Raw genomic sequence first — 24,186 nt, 5'->3', positions numbered from 1 at the left:
TGGGAAAGTAATGACATGACATTCACATGGCAATGGGTAGAGAAGATGGTAGTTCATTAGCAACCACCTTTGCGCATGTTTCCTGCTGTGGTGAATCTTCCTTGCAGTGGTCATCTCAAGATGAAGGTGTTAGGCTTCACACTTCTGGTCTTAGTCTTCTGTTTTTTCTGATCTGCAACATGCCCAGATAGGCAGTTCTACCTATTTGTCTGTTCTCTTGTTTCCTTGTTTGTTTTTCCCTCTGTCATGAATTGAACAATTGGTTCTCAGGTGATGTTAAAGCAATTATGCTAAAAAGTGGGAGGCTGAGGACGTGATACCACATGATATTTTCATGTAGTATAGACTTAATGGCCAAATACAGATAATACATCTATTAAAAGGCTGAGTAGTATTTAGAATTTATTTCACCTAGTGTACTTTGGTGTTGCAAAGACTTTGGATGGGAATGTGGCATCTTTGACAGCACTTTCTGTATGTAGGTTTCCAAGTGAGAAAACGATTTTGCTTACAGGTTCTTTCCTTCTGTTAACTGAATTGCATGTAACTTCATTTCCTGTGGAAATGAAAGAAGTGAAGACTGCAGTGGTCTGCAATCTACTCACCATGTATTTACTCTAGTTTTCTTGCCCCACATGGTGAATTCATCAATACTGGTGGGAAAGGGAGAGAAACTCTTTAAAAGGGGTTGTTGTAAGGTTCAGGAACTGTCCTAGGAAGGATTATTGTAAGGAACTGTAAGGACAGTTCCTGAGCCTTAACAACATTGCTGATCCAGGCATTCAGCCTCTCCACTGAACTGTGGGGACCCTGTTAATACATCTGTAGCATTTCTTTCCTTTATAGGGTCCTTTCTAACATTTCATTTGATGGGGAATTTGAATCTTAAATGGACAATTGTGCTGAGTTCAAGTTTCTGTAATATTAAAGGAAGCACTGCAGACTTAGTGAACTTGTAATGGCAAAGCCTTTCCATCCTGTCTGTCTTCTGTATTCCCAACTTGCCTAGATGCTAACCCCTGTTTTAAGGCAGTGCTGTCAGGTGGGAAAAAAAGAGGAGTGAAACAGGGAGTGGTGGGAGGAACAAGCAATGCAGAAGAACTTTAATGACTGGGACTTCAAACATGCTGTTCAGGAGTTCTTTCAGGAAGTGTCTGCTACTCTTCCCTTTGGAAGCACAGAGCTCATTTTCTCCCTGAAGTAGCAGTTGATTGCAGATTTTCATTAAACAGATAATTTAGGTTCAACAAAACAGCTGCTCTTTTTTATTTTTAATCAAAAAATAATGGATAGGGAATATGAGAGGTTTTTCCAAGTGCTCTAACTCAGATATTCTGGTTCTGGTAGGATGAGAGAGGTTGGATTTTCTTCTGATATCTGAAGCTCCCCAGCACTACCACAGTCAAACTGGAAAGGCCTGTTCTCTTAATTGTTTTAGACTAAGCTGTTAAAGACAAATATGGTGAATTCTTAAAGTGAGTTCCTATTAGTTTGTTTCCAGTGGAAATAGTTGCAACTGCCTAGCTGTGAATTTTTACCCTTTTTTTCTTTTAATTGGGTGTGGGGGGAGACTGTGAGTGTGGAATTTACTGTTTTCTCCTTTATTCTGCAGGATACGGGACACCCCTGCACAGCCAGTGATCCAGACACCTGTCTCATGCCAGTATCTCCTCAGCATTTCATTGATCTCTTCAAATTCTGAGATGTTCAATAGCTGTTCTCCTGTGTTTGTGGCCATTTCTGTGAAGAGTCAGGCAGGATGCGTTATGCTTTTTGTGCAATATATTTAAGTGTAATGTTCTCTTGTAGTTTAAAACAAAAAAATGATGTGGAGGGAGATTACCAGACAGGTTTATTTGGTGTATTGCTTTTGGGGAGAAAAGAGCTGAGGAGGAGGAGACACATTAAATAAATTTCTTTGTCAGGAAATCCGCAGTGGACTTCTTTTCAAGTCCAAGAAAGACCATTTTAATCTCAACTTTAAATCCATTCTCTTGGCGCCTTAATAGTTGGCTAAAATTATGTGAGGGAGTTTTGAAAATGTGATGGAAGAGCTGAGCTACTTTTGCAGGGACCAAAGGAGGAGTTTTCTGTTAATCCTTCTTTCTTTACGACGCTGTTTTCAAAACACCTCCATGTAATTTGCACTATATTAAGAATAAGCCAATATTATCTTGGATTCTTAATATATCAGTTACCAAGGAGGCATTAATTATTGTGAGCTAGTGAATAAATATAGCTGTGGTTGTATCTGTTGTTGGACCTATGAATGAAGGAAATCAACTAGTCTTTGTACATATATTACACAAAAGCATTTATTTTTCTTAAAGACTTTAATAAGCATATAACCTATCTCAGCACACCCTATGTAACTTGAGATCTGGGGCTACTGCAAAGCGATTTTTTTTTTTATTTTTTTTTTTTTTTCTCTTGATGGTAGCTACAGCCTTCATTTATATTGTTTGTCTACAAATGCAACTGCATTAATTCATCTTCTAAGAAGAAGAGATTACTGAAATTCATTGAGAATGGAGTTGCTTGTTTCTAGACTGGTACCATGGCAGGACATTCTGCTACCACCAGGCACCCTGACAACTCTTTACAAGCCCTGGGAAACTTGAGTGTCAATCTGAGCTGAAGCACCTTTGGCCAAGTTAATCAGATGCTAAGTTCTCCAGGAAGCTGTTTTCTTCTATCCTGTAGAACAAAATTAATTGCTTGGCTCTAGGCAGGTAAAGGAAAAATTAGGGAAGTTTTGGATTTGTCAGTGAAACTTAACAAATAATATGTAATTTACAGAAAAAAATAAATCATATACTATATTCTGCACTTGCTTGGTCTGAATCTAGTTTTGTACAGTGTAATAAATCACATTTTTATCTATTATTCATAGAAGTTTCCTGTGCATAGAGATGAATCAACTTGAATGTGTAAGATCTGTAGTAGCTGGGAATGGAACGAGCAGCATACAAGCAGTCCACGTGAGACTGTTGGGTAGCAATTGGTTGAGTTAGCACTTTTTTTTAATAGGATAGCTGGACTAGGCTGTGCAAGAGGAGGAAAATATTTGTTTCCTCAGGAGAGGAAACTACAGCCTTACCCATTGGTAGATTTTTCAGTACAGGGTTTTATGTGGGGTTTTTTGTTGGTTTTTTTTTTCTTTCTGCTATGACTACAGTAATGATCAGGTGTGGAGCTAATGACATCCATTCTTACTCCAGTTAATTCACAACAGTGCCACATGCCTTACTTTCCTAAGCACTGTGGAAGCCACTGGATGTGGTAGGGAACCAGCAGCTCTTCAACAATGATTTGCACCCCATTTCTTTAATTAATATAATGGTTAAATAAACCATTACATGTAGACTTGCTTTCCTGGCTATATTACCCTATGTGACCCAGGTAACCTTGACAATGGATGGTGATGGCTGGTATCCATTAATCACTCCTTTAACATGGTTACAGTTTTGCTACCCTTAACGAAACTCCCTGTAAGTATTATTATGTAGATGCTACCTGCTACCTCTGAGAGCTTTAAAGAAAGGTTCTAAAGTCAGGATCATCTCCCTCTACCTCCTGATGCAGCCCAGGATACCGTTAACCTATTTGGGGCAAGGGCCTACTGGTTGGCTCATGTTCAACTTGGTGGTCACCAGGGTGCTCAGGTCTGAAAGCCAGCAAGATGAGTTTTTACACCTTTCTTCCACATCAAAAAAACAGGGGTGAAGAAACCTGTGCACACATGCCAAATGGCACTTCACTGCAGGGCTATCACAATTTATTTTTAATCTTAAATATTTTGAGTGCAGAATCACACTGTAATGAGCGCTGTTAAAAGCTTTTAACACTGGGCAAAACTGAGTGTTGGGACTAGTTCCACAAGCTGCTTAACTATTTAATGAATATATTTCTTAGGTTAGGCAAATACCAGAGCTTGATTAAAAGTGACTGCATGGTCTGAAGTCATTGGATGCATAGAAGCTAGATTTTAATTATGTCACCTAAGCAAGTCATGTTGATGGATTGTTTTGATCTCTTCAGGACAATAATTTTGTTAATGCCTCACTTGTAGTAAAGAACGTAATTTGACAACTCTTTATACCAGCACTTACTTGTGTTAACCAAAGTGTTTGCTGTAACTGATGACTAGGGTTATACCTTAAAGTAAAACCTCCACTCTGGCCTCCTGTGTCCTGGCTGTTACAGGCAGAGTCAGGCAGGTGTGCTCTCCTAAAGCAGTTGCAGTCAGCCAGTCAAAGTCACCCATCCAACCAAAATGAGAAATTACTAGTTTTAGGGATAATTTCCATGGAACCATTCTTCCTCAGGCATTTCAGCTCAACCTGTGCCACTCCCTTAGAATACGTAAATTTTTTCCAGTCCTCAGTCCCTATTTGATGTTCAGGTACTCACCTAAGAGAAGCAAAGGGTCAGAGCATCACAGCCCACTGCAGGCAGCACCTGCCCAGCTGTGTCGCAGCATAGTGACCATGTGCAAGTACTCCAGCATATGCCCCTCTAGGAGAGGGGATTACAGCCCTACCTCCCCTTTTCCCAGTAAGTGGTCCTGATAAAGAGAATTTTTCCCCTTCCATATGTTGGGCATGAGTAACTATTACTCTTCAGCTAAGGTTGCCAATTCATTAAAAAGATACCACCATTACATATGGAAAACAGTATCAAATATTTGGAAATGGTTGGCAAATTACAGTATTAGCTGTAATAGGCTCACACATATATTCTGAGACTAAGTCTGCAAGGCCCCTTTGGCACAGCTTCTGAGTGTTCAAAAGAGGAATACTGGGGCAGGTCTCACTCATTCCAAAATTGGCAACTTCTAAGTGATGCTTAAATTTCCAGATTTACAGGTTTAGAGGTAATAAAACAGACAAACAAAATCAACCCCTAGCATGTAATTCCTCCCCTAAGGGGAAAAATAATGTCCTGACACTAATGGGGAATTATCAGGGATTTCAAGGAAGGATGGGGAAGGCTCTCTGAGATCTCAGGAATGTGTGAGAGAGCAGAGAAGAGGAGGTGGCTGAGAGTACAGTCTTTGAAGAAGCAGGATACTGTTTGGAGCTGTTTAGTTCAGGTATAACTTCAATAGTTTAATCCCACCATCGCTTAAGTTCTTGCTGCAAGCTGACCTACTAATCCTATGTTTAAAGGCACAGTCTTCTATCACCCACACTTACCTGCTAAATTTTTGATCAATTAAGTTTAATTTATAGGCATATTAACAAGAATGGATCTGGAGAAGTGCTTGCTGTGAATTACAGAGCATCAAGGTTAAAGGCATCCAAATCCTTCATTTTGTCCCTGTGCACAGGGGACATTCTTTCCAGTTGCTCATCATAACCAAAAATCCTGTTCTTGAATAGGATAACCAAGAAAAAACACTAAGAAAGAGGACTAGCTGTGTGTTAGTTCTGATTCTCTAAAACGCTAAACCTCCAGCCTAATAGTAGATATTAACAGTAATTCCACCGGTGTCCCCCGTCGTGTCCCCCCCAGCACTCTCAGATGTTCTGGACTCCTTAACTTTTCTTTATACTGTGCTTCATTCCTTTATGCCAGAATATCCATCTGATCCTTCACATCTCTTGGAAACCTCCCCCCCATCCCCAGTGCAGCTGGGTCTCACCACACAGGTCAGGAGCCCAGATCTTCCACCGTGGCTGAAGCTGCTAACAGGCTGTCCACCTCGACCACAGCACTTGGTTCAACACACAGCAACAGCCATGCCATGCAGACAGGGGCAGATGCTTCAGGAGACAGGTGAGTTTAGAAAACAAGAAAGAAAAGCAAGTATATTTCATTAAATCCCTAGTTTTCAACATAACCCTCCCTGTGTGCAGCATTCCTGTATGTGTAGTATGACTCTGGGAACCTTGTGCTCCATCCTACCGAACAATGGTTTACTTCCTAATGGGAAATGATGCTTGACTTTGTTTTCCTTTGTTTGTCCTGTCAAATGTTCAAAAGATAAAGTGTTTGCAGGCATTAAACTGAAGGAAAGTCTGCTTCAGAGTAGGTGTCCATCACGAGAGGAACAGCAAAGATTAGGTCTCTATGTACATCGGAGAGGATGTTTGCCTATGTGACCCAGAAAAAGCTAACAGGGGACAAGTACAAAAGCCAAAGCAAGGAGTAATTATATTAACTATTTTGCACTAAGAATGCTTTAGCAGCAAAAAAATAGTAACATACCAAGTACAGTATTTAGATTCTAGATGCATGAGTCTCCCTCTTCCTTTCTCCAGCACAGACACACCGATGTTTTCTCTGCCACTCCAATACCAGAAGCATTTTGCAGTGTGATCTTGTGGAGAATCGTAAGGCTTCTGGACAAACAAGTTGTCAAAGACAACAGCATTTGGGGGTTTGATATGGAACTGGTGGAGCAAGTCCAGAGAAGGGCCACGACGAGGATCAGGGGACTGGAGCACCTCCCCTATGAAGACGGGCTGAGAAAGTTGAGGCTGTTTAGCGTGGAGAGGGCTGCGTGGAGACCTCAGAGCAGCCTTCCAGTATCTGAAGGGGGACTACAGGGATGCTGGGGAGCGACTCCTTATTAGAGACTGTAGTGATAGGACAAGGGGTAACGGGTTCAAAGTTAGGGGAAGTTCAGGTTAGATGTAAGGAAGAAGTTCTCTACTGTGAGGGTGGTGAGGCACTGGAATGGGGTGCCTAAGGAAGCTGTAGATGTCTCATCCCTGGCAGTGTTCAAGGCCAGTTTGAATGGAGCTTTGAGCAACCTGGTCTGGTGGAAGGCATCCCATGGCAGGGGGCTTGAAACTAGATGATCAGGTCCTTTCCAACCCAAAACATTCTATGATTCTGTTTCAAGGACAGAGATAAAAGCTAAGATAGACCAGAAGACTAAATCAGAGCTGGTTTACTACATACCTCAAATAATTAAACCAGCCAATTCTCAGAAAAATTCTTTAAACTCAACTATTCAGTCTTCTCAGTACAAGGGGTTAGAGCAACTAAAAAGCAAAACATCACTGATTAGTTTCAGTAGTGGACAAACTTGTCTTACAAAATACAGCTAGGTATTTTTCTCTGCAGTGAGTAATGCTTTTTCTTTTCCAATAGCAAACTCACAGTTCAAAATGTTATTAAGCTTTCAGTAGTGTAATCTGGGTCTCAAAAGCATAAAAATTGAAGTGCCAGCCAGGCTTTTACCAGATTATTATGGACTTGAAAAGATTATAGTTGCTTTGTTGCATCTTTCAGTAAATACTAGACAGAGAAGGAAGATTTCCTTCCCAAGTACAGAGCAGGCATTCCTTTATTCAGTACTAGTGCTAAGATTTAGTAAATATCATCTGAAAAACCATCTTCTCCTTTTGTTTACTGTTACATATTTCATGTCATTTTCTATTATTTACACCCCTGTTTTCTGATTGTTTTCATACTCATTATTTTGAAACTATAGAAGCAGCATCTTTTCCTGCTATTATGCTGGTTGCACTTAACAATAAATGCAACTCTCTCAGTTTCTAAACTGTATTCTTTGCCTTGCTGTCTGATTTCCTGTGTTGCATGGTGCAGAGCAGTCATGCTACAAGAAATTGAGAGACATAGACAGACATCTAATGATACACACCTTTGCAAACTACCACCAGCAACTTAAGCCTTTTAGGACATTATTTTTCTACTTCATAGTGCTGGTTTCATTTCCCAACTATCAAGCATTCTAGGGGAAAAAAGTAAAAACCAGTAAGAATCAGACTGGTTTGGGCTGGAAGGGACCTTAAAGCTCATCCAGTTTCAACCGCCTGCCATGGGTTGGAACACCTTCCACTAGACCAGTTTGATCAAAGCCCTGTCCAACCTGGCCTTGAACACTTCCAGGGACACAGTTCGCACACTCTGGTAAGGAACATTTCGCCTAAATGTTCCCTGCTTATTTAGACAACAAGAAAGCCAGCAGACCAGAGTGGAAGAGCAAGAAGTGGACAATACGCTTTTGTCTATAGCACTTGACTGGTAACAGGGCTGCATTTCACTTTTGTCACAGTCCAGGATGTGCAGGTCTCACCTCGTTATGGGGCCCACATATGCAAGAGCATTCCAGGTCTTCCAGTTTACATGTAGCTGGTGAAATTTAGGGAAGGAATGCTGCTCTGCCCAAGCTTTCATAACAGCCAATAAATGAAACAAAAGTAAGAGTAAAGTTTAAACCAATAAATACCAGTTAAACAAAATATTTGCAGTTTGTCAAAACCAATGAATTCTTCCCATTGTGAAAGCAGTGTGTGATGCTTTAAGTCTAGGATGCTGCAGCTTCTGAGACAGCGTGATTTGGACAAACATAGCTATTACTTCCTTGGCGGTATTCTACAATGATGCAAGTAACAGCTATGCAGATGGAAACAGATTCATATGACAAATAAAAGAGGACAAAAAAAATTATCAAAGAATAAGTCATTTCAGTTCAAACTAAGCCTTTATTCATATGGAAAATACTACTTTTCTTTTTGCAAATGATGCTAATAAATAAAAATACTCAGAAAGAACCTTGCTTAGAGTTAAATGAAGTGACTAGTTACAGCCACACAAAGCTTTTAATTCCCGTTAAAACCACGCCAACAATCATGCAGACTGGCTACAAGAAAGCAATATAAACTGTATTTTATTTTGTGCAATCTTATCATACAGTCTTAATGCTACCTTCTTCTAAACCATTTCACAAAGATTGAAATGCAGTTTCAAAACAAATATTAAGGGACATATTCTACACTTTTAATCCACAACAGAGCTGAGTACAGCGTAAACCCATAAATGTATAAGAAGTTAAGCATCTAAAGAAGGTAAAAGAAAGCAGACCCCATTCTGAAAATTCAGACATGTTTATAAACATAAGAGAAGGAAAGCTCACACCCGTGAGTTCTCAACAGACAAATACATTATTAAAGCATAACAATAAATTATATTAAATTTTATAACGTTCACCCTTAGAATGGTTATTTCTGAGGAAATCTCACTTAAAAAGCACACGAAAATGTTCAGCACTAGGAGCTAAACTAATTTTACATATCTCAGTTTCCCACTTGGATGCAATTTTGTTTTATAACAGACTTCAGCTTTGTGATCATATTTTTTATCATATCAATTTAAAAATAAACTGAAAAATGTTGCTGTGCATCAAACACATCATCAAGGTGAGAAACAGGCACTTAACAGTATAATGTGCAAGGCAAAACCTTTACTGGTCACAGTATAAATAGTTTCTTCAGGAGGGAAATTAAAGTTCTCAGCCCATATTTGAAAGCAAAATATTGAGGGCTGTTAGCAGATTTTTTCCCTGTTCTTTTACGTCAGCACCAAGAACCAAACTAAATACTAACTTATGCCTTAGAGGGTATTCCATAAACTATAAAATGCAGCATACTTTACCCAAGAATACTAATTCCTTCCTATAATTAACCTCAGCATATGTACTTGCCAATGGCAACTACAGAGTTTACTCACAGACTAAATGATGCAAGATAAATGCTACCCCTTTCTCCTCTATTAGTATTTTTTCTAATACATAATGCCAATTTTAGAAATATATTTGCCACTTACAAGATCCTGTTTTGCAGCACAGAACACTGATGCTCCTTTACATAAACTTAAGAACAATGTTTTTTAACATCCTATTAATATCAGAAAAAATAACAAATATTTTGCTACTGTTTCCCTCCAGGCACATCTCAACAGAAATCTCAAAAAAAAAAAAAAAAAAATAGCTATGCAGGAACTGCAAGGTGGAAAATTAGACATGAATTTGAAGAGAGAGGAGAAAGAGAGCTAAGAAAGGAGTAATGTGTCAGAAACAGAAACAAGGGACAAGCTCAGAAGAAAATTGCATGCACCCCTTTTCATCAGTGTAAGCTTCTTGCAAAAACACATGTAACAAGACATCCATTATATAAAGGTATAGGCTTTCCTGAAAAATGCTGATTTTCTCTGAAATGCTAACCTGATCTTCCAACCGTACTGGCCCTGTTGCTAGGCAGTCAACAAGTCTTCAGTTCTGTTACACCAGCTTAACAATCAGGAGAGAAAAGGCCTGCTGATAATTTCTTATGAAACTTTTGGTTTAATTCTTTTTCATAAATGTTAAAGTAGTATTTATATAGGATATAAACAAAAAGGAAACCAACTTTGGATCTGGCATCAGCCTCACTGCTAATGAGAGACAATATGCTAGAAAGAGGCACTTTTAGTATTCTTATATACATTTCAAACCTCAAGTTTAACACTTCTCCTTCTTTTACCAAAAAAAAAAAAAAAAAGAAAAAAAAAGTATCAGTAGCTAACAAGACAGAGCTTTATAACAATGCTTCGGAAGTTGTGTGCATGCACATAGTAGTAATGGCTCAGTTACTCAGTTACCCTGAAAACACCAGAGTATAATTCAATCACTGCTTAAGGGGCAGGGCAGGAAGGAACAGCACAGTACAAAGCCAGAAAGTTGTTTGTAGCACAAGGACCAGCTACAGTAAAAACGAAAACATAAGCCCTCCATAAGAAGCAACTTATCCCTAGATTCAGGACTACAGATACTGAATATTGAGATCTTCTTATACTCTACTCACTGCTGCTTTCCAAATTTTCAATCATTTTTGGCATAACATGCATCTTAAAAGCTAAGCAGCTTAGCTTTGTCAAACAACGTTCAATATCAAAACAAAAACACCAGAACAAATCTCTGGAAGACCCCATTTGACCTGACTATTGGTGAAGATCCTGTGATGGAAGGAGTAACATTAGAATAGTATTTTCCCATTTAATACACAGTATAGCACATTGTGACAGTTGAGCATCTCGTGTGCACAAGCTGAAGCATATGCTGAGGCTGAAGATTTGCAAAACAGTCTACCATACAGTCTTAAGTATAAGCATTCCCCCTGCAAGTGACAGATCAGTATTCTTAGTTAAAAATGGACAGCATCAAAACTAAAATTTTGAGTGGCCCTCAAACACCAGAAAAACCCCAAGACCTCAAGCCAGTAGAAGCTCCTACATAAGGCAGTCAAATTTACAACCAGTGTATACATTCACTAAGGAATAACATTTATGTTTTTTTTTGGTAAAACCAACAATCTAACATACTGCAGTCTGAATGTGAAATATAGGCACAAAATAGATTCTCTACTTTTCTTCAGTGTGGAAAACATAGCTATTTAACAATGTATTAAGAAAATTTACTATCAGGTGAGCAAAAATTTGTAACAATCTGAGTAAAATAAAGTACTGTATAAAGGTGCAATATTGAGCAGATTTGATTTTGGTTTAAACATACAAGTAAATCATGGAACTCTTCTCTTCTTATCAATAAAGTATTTCATACTATCAGTATCATTCTAGTTCTTCCCAATTGTCTGTAAGGTTACCTTTGCTTTGACGTCTAATACTAACCAGCTTGCCAGCTGATTTGATACTCCACCTAGAACTGTTTCCTGAGCTGGCCAGGTTGGTGTATTTTGTGGAGCCTTTGGTTTCATCTTCCCAGCCTGACCAGGCTGTATAGTCACTTAAAGCAGTTGCTGCATCACTGGTAGAGTCAGCAGCGGTAATCTGCGGTGGTTCCCATCCCTCAATCTCATCCGGTTTCCTAGATGGGACATTCTGCTTTATCACCAAACTGTCCCAAAAACCTGGCTTCTTTTCAGACTTCATCTCTTCCTTTAACTTTAGGTTTGTTCTAGAAAGTAACAATGATGAGGTGATTAATGCCTTCATTTAACAATGCATGTAATAGTTCTTAATAAACATTTGATTGATTTATTATGTTTTACAGTAAGGAATGCTAATCACACAGCTTATGACAGCACATTCATTACTGTCAGCTTCAGGGAAAACTTCATGCAAGCCTAAACACAGTAGAATCTTACAATGATAAATCATAAATCGCCTGAGTATGGCTGTTTCCTATTATAAAAGAGCTTATTCCCCACCACCACAGGGTGAATTGCAAAGAACTGCCCCTGGAAATGTATGAAGCATTTTAGCATGCATTAAAACAATTTAGGACTTTAACAAAAAAAAAAACAACCCCAAAACAAACCCAGAGATAGGACCGTAGAAGGAATACGAAAATGTTTTGTCTACCACCAGCTTTAACAATCACTCACTGTGTTTCTTAGTTTCATACACCTGTTATCACCTTGCCAGTTCAACCTTATACCCTAAAATAACTGATGTACACAGTATTAAGACTTTAAAGATATCAACATTTTTTTCATAACGATTTGCACTGTATTTTGAAAACAGCTGTTTTGTATTTCTGGTAAGAACTCCCAAAATTCTCCTCCCAAAACCAAGAAAAAACAATCTTTGTTGCAATTTTTCTCTCAAAGAGACATTTGAAAGGCTACTTATATTATTACATTTCTTATCCCATTAATAACCTTCAATCTGAATTATTTCTTATCCCATTAGGAACCTTCAGTCTGAATTATTTCATATCTGCAGCATGGAGTATTTAAAATACAGAAGGTAAAATGCTTGCCCATAAGTTGATATGCTGGGTTGTGTAGGTAATCAAATAATGGACCACAGGGAAAGGGTGAATACCAGTGGTGAAACACACGACCTTCAGGGTTCAATGAGCTAAACAGCAAACTGAAAGCATCATCTGCTGATAAATGCCTCAGCCACAAATAAATCATCACTGAAGTATTTAAAATATTTCTATTAAAAGAGCTTTATCCATTAAAGCTTGATGCTATCATATTTAAATAGAAGCAACTGAACCAATACCTTTAAAATTACTTCTCCTTTGCTGAATTTTGAATGTAGGATTATTCAGAATTTCCATCTTGCTAAAGCCAGCAAGACTCTGAATGCTTTTCTCATATCGTGAGTAGCACACATGAAAAGTTGTATTTTTCTTTAAAAGAAAAATCCTGGTATATAGTTACAGGAAAATACCCCCAACCTTAAAATACAGGCAGTTTTCATAGTAATGCTAAAACAGCTTTCCACATTTTGGTACCTCTGTTTTCATACTTCCACTCTATTCATTGGGTTGATTCTTACATACAGCATCAATTGCAAAAGACCCTTAAAGCAACCTAGCATCTTTGTAACACTCATAGCATTGTACAGGCAAAGTAGCTGGGAACTTCTGGGAAGTTTTATTGAACAGGTTCAAATGAAAATGGAAACGTATGTATTTACATTCTAATTTGTTTATACATATCTACTTGCACTCTGAAACACCTAGATTTCAAAGTAAACTGGAAACAAAATATATTACAGCAAGTCTTATCAAAGCTAATATTTGGCTGGAACAGGAATACTGATAAGTGTCACATTTTTTTCCTGTTTGTAACCAAGGTAATTAGGTAGCACATGTAGGTAAAGCCTACCTACACTTGTAACAGCAAAACATTCTGTCTTGGGAAGAGGTCTGTGCTGTAGCAGAACCGTTTCAAGTAAACACCTCAGTTTCAACAGTGAACAAGTGCACATCCTGGTATATAGCTACTCCACTTAAGCTTTTTAGGTGTAGGCAAGACCTCAAAATAAGAAGTAAAGCATGTAAAAAAAGGGATTTGTAAACTCACCAGAATTAATCCTTAAAAAGAAATGGGGAGGTTATGGTCCCCTTACTCAAACTTTTACTCCTTTTCTACAGTAAAAGATTATTATGCAGCTAAATTCCCTTTTCTTCCTGATAGACTTAAAAACCATCCTTTCCTAATACAGCATGCCTGACTCATTGTAAGCTTAACAGACACGCAATTTTGAAATGCACATAAATCCTGCTCTGCGATTTAACTTCCAGGAGTTGAACACTACTTGTTCTCAGTGTCTATCTTAACTATTTTGCACAGCTATTTCCTATTCCAGTTTCTGTATTTTAATAGCAGAAAGACCAATTGTTTTTACTCACCCTTTGGATTTTGGAGACTTGCATCCTGCTAGCAATTGCTGTTCATCATCTTTATTGAACATAGATGTCACTTCCTTCCAACCCCGGAAACTTGCACCTTGAACCTACACCGAGAAGTAAACATCCTCATGAATGTGAATTACAGAGTTACAAGCACAGAGTAGGGCTATCCTTGCTGACTCTAGGTGGCTGACAGGCAGCAGTGGCCCTGCCTCTGCTGGGCTATGCTGCTAGGAGCACAGTGGCTCTACACAGCTTGCAGAAGTTGGCCAAAGAACAGGCTGAGTTAACTGCAGCAAGAGCTATTTCCTGCTGAGCATAGAGTATAAAACCTTGCTGGTTTGCAGAGGCTGGCAAGTGATGTTGGTGAGGACAGCTGGGCTCCTGGATGCTATTCTGCAGGCACAAGCTGCTGGCTCCATTTTAGTATATGACTCCAAGAAGTGAACCTAGACAGCTTAGGAAACAGGCTAAGGAGCTGCGCTAAACAGATGAAACACTGCTAGAAAGGGCCACAACAGACAGGACTGAATTATGAAACTTTTAAGATTTAGCCTGCTTTTCACTCAACACTCCTATTTTCAACTCACCAAAACTACATCTTCTGGCCTTGCAAGCAAAAACCGCAAGAGCACTGGCTCACCAGTGACATGTAACACGTGGCACTGGTGCGCTACAGTGTGTTCTCTAAATTTACCGCAACCATTAAAAATATAGCATAAATTACCTTTTCAATTTTGTTAGAGGTTTGATTTGCTCTTCCCAAAGTGGAAAGAAAAGGTATTGGGGTTTTCATTCTCACAGCACACTTAGGGACTCTAATAGAAATGCATGCATACATGCATGCTGAACACATGAATATGAAAGTTGCTGTTCTATCAAGCAGGGTCTAGTAAGAATGGCAGCATGACAGTCTGTCAGTAGTACTTGATTACATTAAAAAATGCAACAATATCTTATGATGTATAATAAACAATCAAAACAAAATTGTAGTTGCCAACATGAGTGAAGGCTCATTCATCACCTATTATTATGCTTCATTCTTTTTGAAGAACTTATTGGTGCACATTAGTATCAATTTGACATTTACATTTTAATTGATTACAGTTTATAAATGGTACAGCCACACAAACGTGTGAAACATCACCTGCAAATTGAGCACAAACACCCGACAGGAATATAGTGTTACTGCTAACCCTTCAACTCTTCAGAAACCCACGATCTCTACCACAGGAGTAAACCAGCACCCCTGTTATCGCACATTAGTCATGGAGTATTTCCATCTCTTGTGAAGGTACAGGACATAGTGAAACAGGAGAACTTCTCACCCACCTTTCCTACTCACATCTCTGAACCACCTCAGCTGATCTGACTCAGGAGGCATAGCAGGTCCTTTTTAGGATTAGGAGGAAGGTCTGACACAGACTCAGTTTCACTTTGGTTAGATACAAACAAGTATCCATCTTTGGGCAAAGCTCTGGAGAACTCTGACGATGGAAGGCTGAGCAAGCTAAGAATAATTTCCAGCTCTTGTTCATGGGATACGGACAGACTAGGTACACGAGAGCTAGGTTCACCACAACCACAACTCTCTTAACTGCTCTGCTCACCTCCTCCTAAACTCATGCCTAATCTTACCATAACCCACAGCATTCCTCGTGGCTTCACAAGAAAAGCAACAGTTTCTATATATATTTTTTTCACTGTGAGAATAAAGTGAGTGCAGATTATAATAAACAAACCCTTACATTTAATTTAATGTTTATTTTTGATTAAGTTAAAAATATGTAAGCAGTGAACTTCAACTTGGTGTCCCTGTGGCAGATTCACCATACCCTTCTCACAGAAGACTGGTACTGTCAATGGTATAGAACAGAACCACACAAGCTGCTGGTGATACCTTGCTATACAAAATTCTTGCGCTTAAGCTACCAGCCCCTCCAGGCAGTACTCAATATTTAATGCTTCTGTGGTGTAAATAATGGTCTAAACCCTCAATCAAGGCCTAATGCCATTATCTGGTTTTGTTGTTTGGTTAAATTCTGTAACAAGTTTAACATGAGGATCTGTAACTCCGATTTGGCTTCATTTCACTACAAGGCACTTCATCTACAACAAACTTTCAAAAACAGGAAGAATGTCCAAGAAGTTACCTGCTGAAGTCATCTGTTTAAAGAAAGAAAGAAAGGGGGGAAAAAAGAAGAAACTCTAGAAAGAACTTCGCTTTTCATCTGTTAAAAAACACTTCATCTTCTGTTCTCCTACTCAAACTCTACTATTTCAGGCCTTTTGGGAAGGAACATTTGCTACCGCAGGCAAACCCACAGTTAGAAGCAGCACATAATTCTTACTGCTTAAATCCTTTAGGTCTTTAAACTGGAAAAAGGTCCAAATATACATCAGTGATCTAATTTATACCTATGCATGTCTCTCTTCACTAATGATGTTTCATCAAGCCACTGACACATAATAAGTCTGCAGGTTAAAACAAAACCAAAACAAATAGCCAGCAACAAAAACAAACAAACAAACAAAAAGGCCCCCAACAACAAATAAACACCTTGTTACTGTTTTTCAGACAGCAACTTACTACAGAGAACTAGTTTATTTTAAATTATATGTGCCTTTACAGAACAGCATTAATGTAAGACTATTTGGAGAGAAGCATTCATACATACACTTAAGGCAGAAAAAGACTCAGTGTAAAAAAAGAAGACACCTACCCATACACTTCCCTTTAATCTAGAACCTCATGCATACTTCACTGATACAACTCCAACCTTTGCTGCAGTGTTTCGGACACCCAAGCAATCCTCCAGCCAGAAAAACAAACAAATGCCACCAAAACCATCTCGAATAAAATCATATCAATATCTTGCCACAAGCTTTCCATATTTTTAACTTCAGCTATTTTTAATCATAGAATCATAGAATAGTTAGGGTTGGAAAGGACCTTAAGATCATCTAGTTCCAAGCCCCTGCCATGGGCAGGGACACCTGATACTAAACCATGCCACCCGAGGCTTCGTCCAACCTGGCCTTGAACACCACCAGGGATGGAGCATTCACAACCTCCCTGGGCAATCCATTCCAGTACCTCACCACCCTCACAGTAAAGGGCTTCTTCCTTATATCCAATCTAAACTTCCCCTGTTTAACTTTTAACCCGTAACCCCTTGTCCTATCACTACAGTCCCTAATGAAGAGTCCCTCCCCAGCATCCCTATAGGCACCCTTCAGATACTGAAAGGCTGCTAGGAGGTCTCCACTCAGCCTTCTCTTTCTCCAGGCTGAACAGCCCCAACTTTCTCAGCCTATCTATCTTCATACAGGAGGTGCTCCAGCCCCCTGATCATCCTTGTGGCCCTCCTCTGGACTTGTTCCAACAGTTCCATGTCCTTTTTATGTTGAGGACACCAGAACTGCACACAATATTCCAGGTGAGGTCTCACAAGAGCAGAGTAGAGGGGCAGGATCACCTCCTTTGACCTGCTGGTCACGCTCCTCTTGATGCAGCCCAGGATACGGTTGGTTTTTGGGCTGCAAGCACACACCAAAGCTGACCCATGTTCATTTTTTCATTGACCAACACCCCCACATCTTTCTTCTCAGGGCTGCTCTGAATCTCTTCTCTGCCCAACCTGTAGCTGTGCCTGGGATTGCTCTGACCCAGGTGTAGGACCTTGCACTTGGCATGGTTAAACTTCATGAGGCTGGCATCAGCCCACCTCACAAGCGTGTCAAGGTCCCTCTGGATGGCATTCCTTCCCTCCAGCGTATCAACCGAACCACACAGCTTGGTGTCATTGGCAAACTTGCTGAGGGCGCACTCAATCCCACTGTCCATGTCAGTGACAAAGATGTTGAACAAGACCGGTCCCAACACTGATCCCTGAGGGACGCCACTCGTTACTGGTCTCCAGCCGGACACTGAGCCATTAACGACAACTCTTTGTGTGTGGCCATCCAGCCAGTTCCATCCATCCATTTGTGTGTGGCCATCCACCAAGTGGTCCATCCATCAAATTGATGTCGCTCCAATTTAGAGACAAGGATGTCATGTGGGACAGTGTCAAACGCTTTGCACAAGTCCAGGTAGATGACATCAACTGCTCTACCCCTGTCCATCTGTTCTGTAGCCCCATCATAGAAGGCCACCACATTGGTCAGGCAGGATTTCCCCTTAGTGAACCCATGCTGGCTGTCACCAAGCACCTTGTTGTTTTTCATATGCCTTAGCATGCCTTCCAGGAGAATCTGCTCCAAGATTTTGCCAGGCACAGAGGTGAGACTGACTGGTCTGTAATTCCCCTTCTTGAAAATGGGGAAAATCTAATTTCATTTAGCCTGATGCTGACTAACAGATATCTTTAAGAACAATTATTAGAGACGTTCTATTCATCATCAGGCAGATAGTATGTGCAGGTCTCCAGATAAAATTTACAAGCTCTGTACTCTTTCCCCCTGGATGTAAATCAGTATGTATATTCCTATTGTACCATTCCTTCAATATTTCCATAAGTAAGTAGGCCCACGATGGATCCATGGCATTTGGTAGGTATATACAAGGGTAATAACTACGTAGCAGATTCTAACTGATATATTCTTCTCTCTACTAGTCCTTAGTGGAAATGTATACTAAACCTTTAAAAAATACTTCCCCTGTGTATTTATTTGGGGTTTCCAAAGCAAGCACTGCCAGGTTCACCTACATAAGAGCATCAATGTCTAAGCAGACCATATTTTGCTAATATCTGATAAAGCTCATTGCACAAAGCCTATTGCATATTAAATGCACTAGTCTGAAAGAAACCCTTTAAGTGCAAGAGTAAAACCAGGACCTCTGCCTATTACACCAGCATGGCTCTTCTGAAGCATCTTTTCACTCAACTGAAAAGGAGAGAACAGCTCACTCTTGGTAGTCTTCCCAGTGGTACAATACTTAAGAATATAAACCTTAACAAAAAAGGAGGTCAAATACTTATTTCGCACTTCCATAAGCTTTTTTCTAACTACTGTTTGCGGCAACAATCTTTGTGACTACAGCTGTCACACAACTTTGTCATGTGCTACAAAAAGAAAAAAAAAAATAATAATAATCCCTCAGAACAGTCTGCTGCATTTCTATATCTCTTTTCAGTGTCCCTTAAAGACTTTTAACCTTCTGATAAGCACAATCATCACCAATGCAGCTGGAACAGCTACAAACGTATCTGCTGGGAGGTACAGGTCAGGAATGAGATCTTCAAGTCACCATTCTCTAAAACCATCATTTTGACATGCAGCAGCTGCATAGTCAGAAACTGCTGGGAATCATCACAGAAAAGGGATTAAGTGAATTCAGACAGCAGATCCTTAAATGGATACCCTCTATTTAGAGGGATGCACCCTCCAGTATCTCAAAACAATGATTCTTGATGTTGGGAAAGAGGACCTAGAGACTAGCCAAGCTGTGCTCTTCCTTGAGCAGCATCTCCCACTGCCACAGCCAAGGACAGACTGACAGAGCAGATGGGCCAGTGTCTTGATTCAGAGGATTTCTTACATTCTTACAGACCACATGGAGAAACACCCAGATCCCAGACCAATTAGCTTACTTGAAACGGATGTCTAAGAAAGGTCAGTAAGTAAAGAAGAGATGATGTTTTGGTAAACTGACTCCTCACCATACCAGAGGTTTATTTTATGTAAAGAGAATGGAAAGTTATGCAAAGCGTGAAAATACAGTACTGGTATGGTGTAAAGCATCAAGCTACTTGCAAAAGTTCTGTATTTCATTTTTATGATGGAACTGTTTACACAAAAGTACTACTCCTAAATTTTCAAAAGTTTATATACATAACTGACTAGCTTGTATCCTCAAACCTTTAAAGTTTTTCCACATGGCAGTGGAAAAAGAAATAATTCAACATCCAAAGTTCACAGACCCATAGAGTCTTTACAGCTGGAAGGACCTCTGGAGACCATACTGCCCAAAGCAGGGTCAGCTTGAGCAGATTGCCAAGGATCACATACAGCCAGGTTTTGAGTATCTCCACAGCTGGAGAATCCACAACCTCTCTGGCCAACCTGTTCCAGGGCTTCACTACCCTTATGGTGAAAACATTTTTTCTGATGTTTGATATTTCTTCTATCTCAATTTGCACTCAAGAAAAGAGCACTATTAAGAAGGACTAGATGTTAGAAAGTCAAAACATTTAGAGGACCAGGTTGAATGCTGCAGTCTACGATTTTTCCAAAATGCCAATGAGAAACAAAGCAGAAACTTCTCAAGATGCCATTTCAGTATTCTGTGACATAGGATTGCACACTGGTCTCATACCAGTTTGACTGCAAGACCATACAGTATGCCCATCAGAATAGCCATTAATAAAGTTTCTCCCATACCTTCCATTTCAGATTGTGAAAATCCATGCTGCACAACGCCATGTGCAGTCACCTAGAAGGATCAGTAGAAGTGAAACCCATCAACTCACAAACTACTGTAAAACCATCATCACCATCTGCACCAACAGACACCTAAAAAGCTCAAGCCTAGAGCACAGATTCTTCCCATTCAGTAGAGGAAATTCCAGTTTATGAATTACTCTTTCTCCACTATGAGAAAGCTGCCATTTAATTAGCGTATCTTCTGACACTAGGAGTACAAGTAGTCACTTCTAGAACACCATGTAAAGGATGCAGTCTGTATCCCTAGTCTGCTGTTTCTCCCCCTCGCTACCCATCCCTCTTCTTTGCCAGTGCTTCAGTATTTGCGCCCATCTGTCAGGCAGATTCCCAGAGAGAAGTCTCACGAGGTGACAGATCTGGTTTTGCTGCTGAAAAAGGCAGTCCCTCACCTGCTCACATTAATACTGCCTTCCTTACCCTACTGTTTTGTACTCCTGTGATGATGTGAAAATAAAGTCTAATTCACTAAGCCAGCAAAAATTTAATACATTCATTTTTAGATTCTTTTGTGTTTGTGATAAGAATCAGCTCATAAAAGATGTCAGAATCAGTCACCAAAGAATGTGGAAGTGAGAGGCAATAGTACCTTTTCATAGCAGCAACTACTGTGTCAGCTCAAGCACCCTTTGGAAGTTGCAGCCATCTGTTCACTTTCTTCCATATACGTCTTAGTACATACAGTAAGGCTTCCCCTAAAAGTTTCACTCTGTAAGCTCAAGCTTTATAGTAAGATTTTTCTGCATTTTTTACCCGTATTAAAGTGAATCAACAGTACATAAATTACATATGTTGACTACAGTTTTTCTTTCTTTAGCTAAAACAGGGAACAAAATGTCTACTGACATTTTACTTTATATACATATATATATATTTTACTTTATAAACTGCCCCAGAAAGGGACAGCTCCTCTTAAATTGGAGGTCTACTACAGAATTGAAAGGTTTTATTACCAAAAAATTACTTTAGATGTACCATATTTCACCATATCAACAAATTCTAATATTTTACATGACATTTAGCTTCCTATACTAGGCAAACAGGCAAGGAAAGTCAAAGAGTCTACTGGCAAACAGCAAAGCATCACCAAGAAGACTTTTCAGGTAATTTTACTGTCAAAGGTACATAGTTCATTATTATCCCTACTGGGGGCAAGAAGGTTCATGGAAAATTAGGCTAAAATGCAATGAACAAGGAATACTAACTAAATAAATAACTAAAACTAACTAATAAACTAAAGCAGATCAGTCCTAAAAGCAAATTTTAAAAGTACGTTGCACAAAAAAGCATGTAGATACAGATGAACATAAACTAAAGAGGAAGACTAGATGTAAATTTAACTGAAAACAGTTAAATCTGTCCATCAGGTGGATGTGGTTAATATACACAAACACCGTATTATGGGGAAAACAAAAAAACCCACAGAAGTCAATCAAGTCAAAGAATAACAGCAAAGATTTGGGACACCATGTTACAGGTACACGACAAGCTGTCTACATTTCAAAGCAAGAGATTCAAGTTTGAATTTTACTGACTCTAAAATGGTACTGCTTTATGCGTGGGTACCAGTATTTTCAATATATTCCTGCTAGACTTTCTTACTTCCCAACTGCCTGGCCAGGAGGGCTCTGGAGCACAGAAGTCATTCTCTGTAGGCTAGAACAAGCCACATAACAGTCTTAGCAACCAAAAAGAGAAATTACAGGGGATTCTTGCTGTATACCTGCAGTGAGAATCAGCATGGTTAATGCCATTGTGCATTTAAGCAGCTAATCCCTAGAAAGTCACTACTCAGCATGTATGAAATGATATTTCCAGAAATTTATATTTTGGCCAAGTTTTAGCAGAGCTTCACAAGTATTTTCACAGAGGACTGGCAACTGGTGAATCAAAACCCTCCAGCAAGGTAGCAGCCCTCCACAAATCACTTGCAGAATTTTCTGTATAAAAGTAAACAAAAAGAATGGATTTTCCTCTTGACCTTGATTGAGAAGAAACAGTTGTTTATTCTACGGCTTCCCTCCTTCCTCCCCCTGAAAAAAAAAAATCAACCTAAAATAAAAAGATAGACATGGAATTTTCCATCTATATGCCTCACAGCTAAACAAAGTTACAACTAAGTGGTTTGTAATAAAAAAAACCTTGTTCCCAACATTATAGGAAACCTATTGCTAACATGCAAGAATTTAAACAACAGAAAGGTAAAAAACACCACCTCCTCCCCCCCCCCCAAAAAAAAAAAAAAAATTGTCTTCCAGCATTTGAGAGCAGAGTTCTCAACCATCCACTGGTCTGCCCACCAACAGTTACCCTGGTGCTCATAAATTGAAACTCCAGAATCTGGCCCTACCAGAATGTCCCAACATCTCCAATTTCATGACTAAAAGTATGTATTTTGTTTCTCAAAATTATCTTATTCTTCGCAAAAGCTGGCCTAACGACACCTGTAGATGTAGTCTCTGCTGTACTTTTAACTCAGAATGCAGGTGAGACCCCCAAGATTAGCTTTGCAGAGGCCAAAGGGCCAGGAACACCATGAGGATAGGTTCCAAATCCCTCTGTTTTGCAGAGCACCACTAGGCGGTTCACAGTTCCTCACTTAGAGATGTCATGAGGCTTTGTAACCAGCTATACCAGCCTTCCAGGAGAGCTGTGAAGGAACTAGAAAAAAAAAATCAGCACTGCGGTTAGCCTGTCCTCACTGGGCAGCTTCCTGCATGAGCAGGAACTAAGACTATTTTCAAACCTCCACCTCTAGCCATTAAGACTAGCTCCCACTTTTGCACCTCGAAATCTAGGCCAAAGTCTTTCCTCTGCAAATGGGCATCATGACTGCCTTAAAACTCAGGCTTTAAGAGACCAGGAAGGCTGTCTCCCTAAAGGGCACACATACCTTTCATCCACTGCCATCTTCTTCAAGAACTTTGTTGTTCTTCCCCATACTGCTTAAACATGAAGACTGTTTTATCTAAGACATGCATAATGAAAAGGCCACACATATAATTCATCAGTCTTCTATCAACATATTAAAGATTTTGGAATTTCTAGAATATCATTGTGCTGACAACTTCTAAGATGACAGAACAACCAAATAAAATACAAAAGTGCTTTCAGAAAAAACAATACCAAAAAAAATAAAAAGATGAGGAGAAGGTGCTTTTTTGTGAATACATTTTTAAGACAAAAGGACTTGACTTTAAAACATAAAAATATCACAGCTCAGTGGTCTGTTTAGTAACTTTTTAAAGTCAAGACACACTCTTTGCAAGCCTTCCTGAATGACTAAGAAAAGGCCAGAAATGTTTCCATATAAAATAGATTACTTTTAGGATTCTTTTCCTAAACATTCATCATCCAGCATGATTTATGTTTTCATTAAAAAATAATGCATTTCTTCTAAAAAGAAAAAGGTATAGTACAATCTGACTTCTATTTTCTGTGAAAATCATGCTGCAGCTGAAGTAGAACAAAAAGAGGTAACAGACAGATGTTCAGTTTATACATATTAATGTAAAGTATCCTATTACACTAATGAACCTATTTTTAAATGCTTTTCTCTTTACCTATGGAATTTCAAAACAAGCTCTAGCATATCGTAACAACTTCTAGTTCTTTCATCTTCTACTCGTGTATTTTAAGAACATTAAAAAAAAAAATCCTGGATGCATATCAAGGTAAAAAGAAAAAAAAAAATTTACTTGCATGCCTACTTTTCTTTTCTGAAAGTGATATGAGATAAAGTCCTTAACCTCTTGTGGTCAGAGAACCAGCTGAGCTACACAGAATGGAATAAATAAGTCCTTTCTACTTTTCATGTTTTCATTGTTGGCTACAGC

General features: G+C 39.2%; 2 protein-coding genes and 1 long non-coding RNA gene across 6 annotated transcripts in view; 1 reads left to right on the top strand and 2 right to left on the bottom strand.

Moving 5' to 3' along the window:
• FBXO25 (F-box protein 25) overlaps nucleotides 1-2,884 on the top strand; it is a 29,028-nt gene extending 26,144 nt beyond the window's left edge. For all 4 annotated transcript variants that reach the window (XM_061460702.1, XM_061460703.1, XM_061460700.1 and 1 more), the window contains one exon: nucleotides 1,613-2,884. In XM_061460702.1, coding sequence (XP_061316686.1) covers nucleotides 1,613-1,702 — 90 coding nt within the window. In that variant the 3' untranslated portion in view covers nucleotides 1,703-2,884. The remainder of the gene's footprint in view (nucleotides 1-1,612) is intronic.
• The window catches only part of LOC133272942 (uncharacterized), a 30,837-nt gene extending 25,077 nt beyond the window's left edge, over nucleotides 1-5,760 (bottom strand). Inside the window, exon 1 of the long non-coding RNA XR_009744612.1 lies at nucleotides 5,648-5,760. This is a non-coding gene — a long non-coding RNA (uncharacterized LOC133272942). The remainder of the gene's footprint in view (nucleotides 1-5,647) is intronic.
• A 2,682-nt stretch (nucleotides 5,761-8,442) lies between these two features.
• TDRP (testis development related protein) overlaps nucleotides 8,443-24,186 on the bottom strand; it is a 28,405-nt gene continuing 12,661 nt past the window's right edge. The window contains exons 3-4 of the mRNA XM_061460717.1: nucleotides 13,904-14,007; nucleotides 8,443-11,707 (exon numbers count right to left, since the gene is read on the bottom strand). Of these exons, the coding sequence (XP_061316701.1) occupies nucleotides 11,362-11,707; nucleotides 13,904-14,007 (450 nt within the window). The 3' untranslated portion in view covers nucleotides 8,443-11,361. The remainder of the gene's footprint in view (nucleotides 11,708-13,903; nucleotides 14,008-24,186) is intronic.

Source organism: Pezoporus flaviventris, unplaced genomic scaffold (assembly GCF_033815535.1).
Source record: "Pezoporus flaviventris isolate CSIRO_AGI_PZ_B2104156 unplaced genomic scaffold, CSIRO_AGI_Pfla_v1 ptg000031l, whole genome shotgun sequence".
Classification (NCBI taxonomy): Eukaryota; Metazoa; Chordata; class Aves; order Psittaciformes; family Psittacidae; genus Pezoporus; species Pezoporus flaviventris.
Note: the sequence above shows the minus strand (reverse complement) of the source record. Positions and strands in the feature narration are given on the sequence as shown.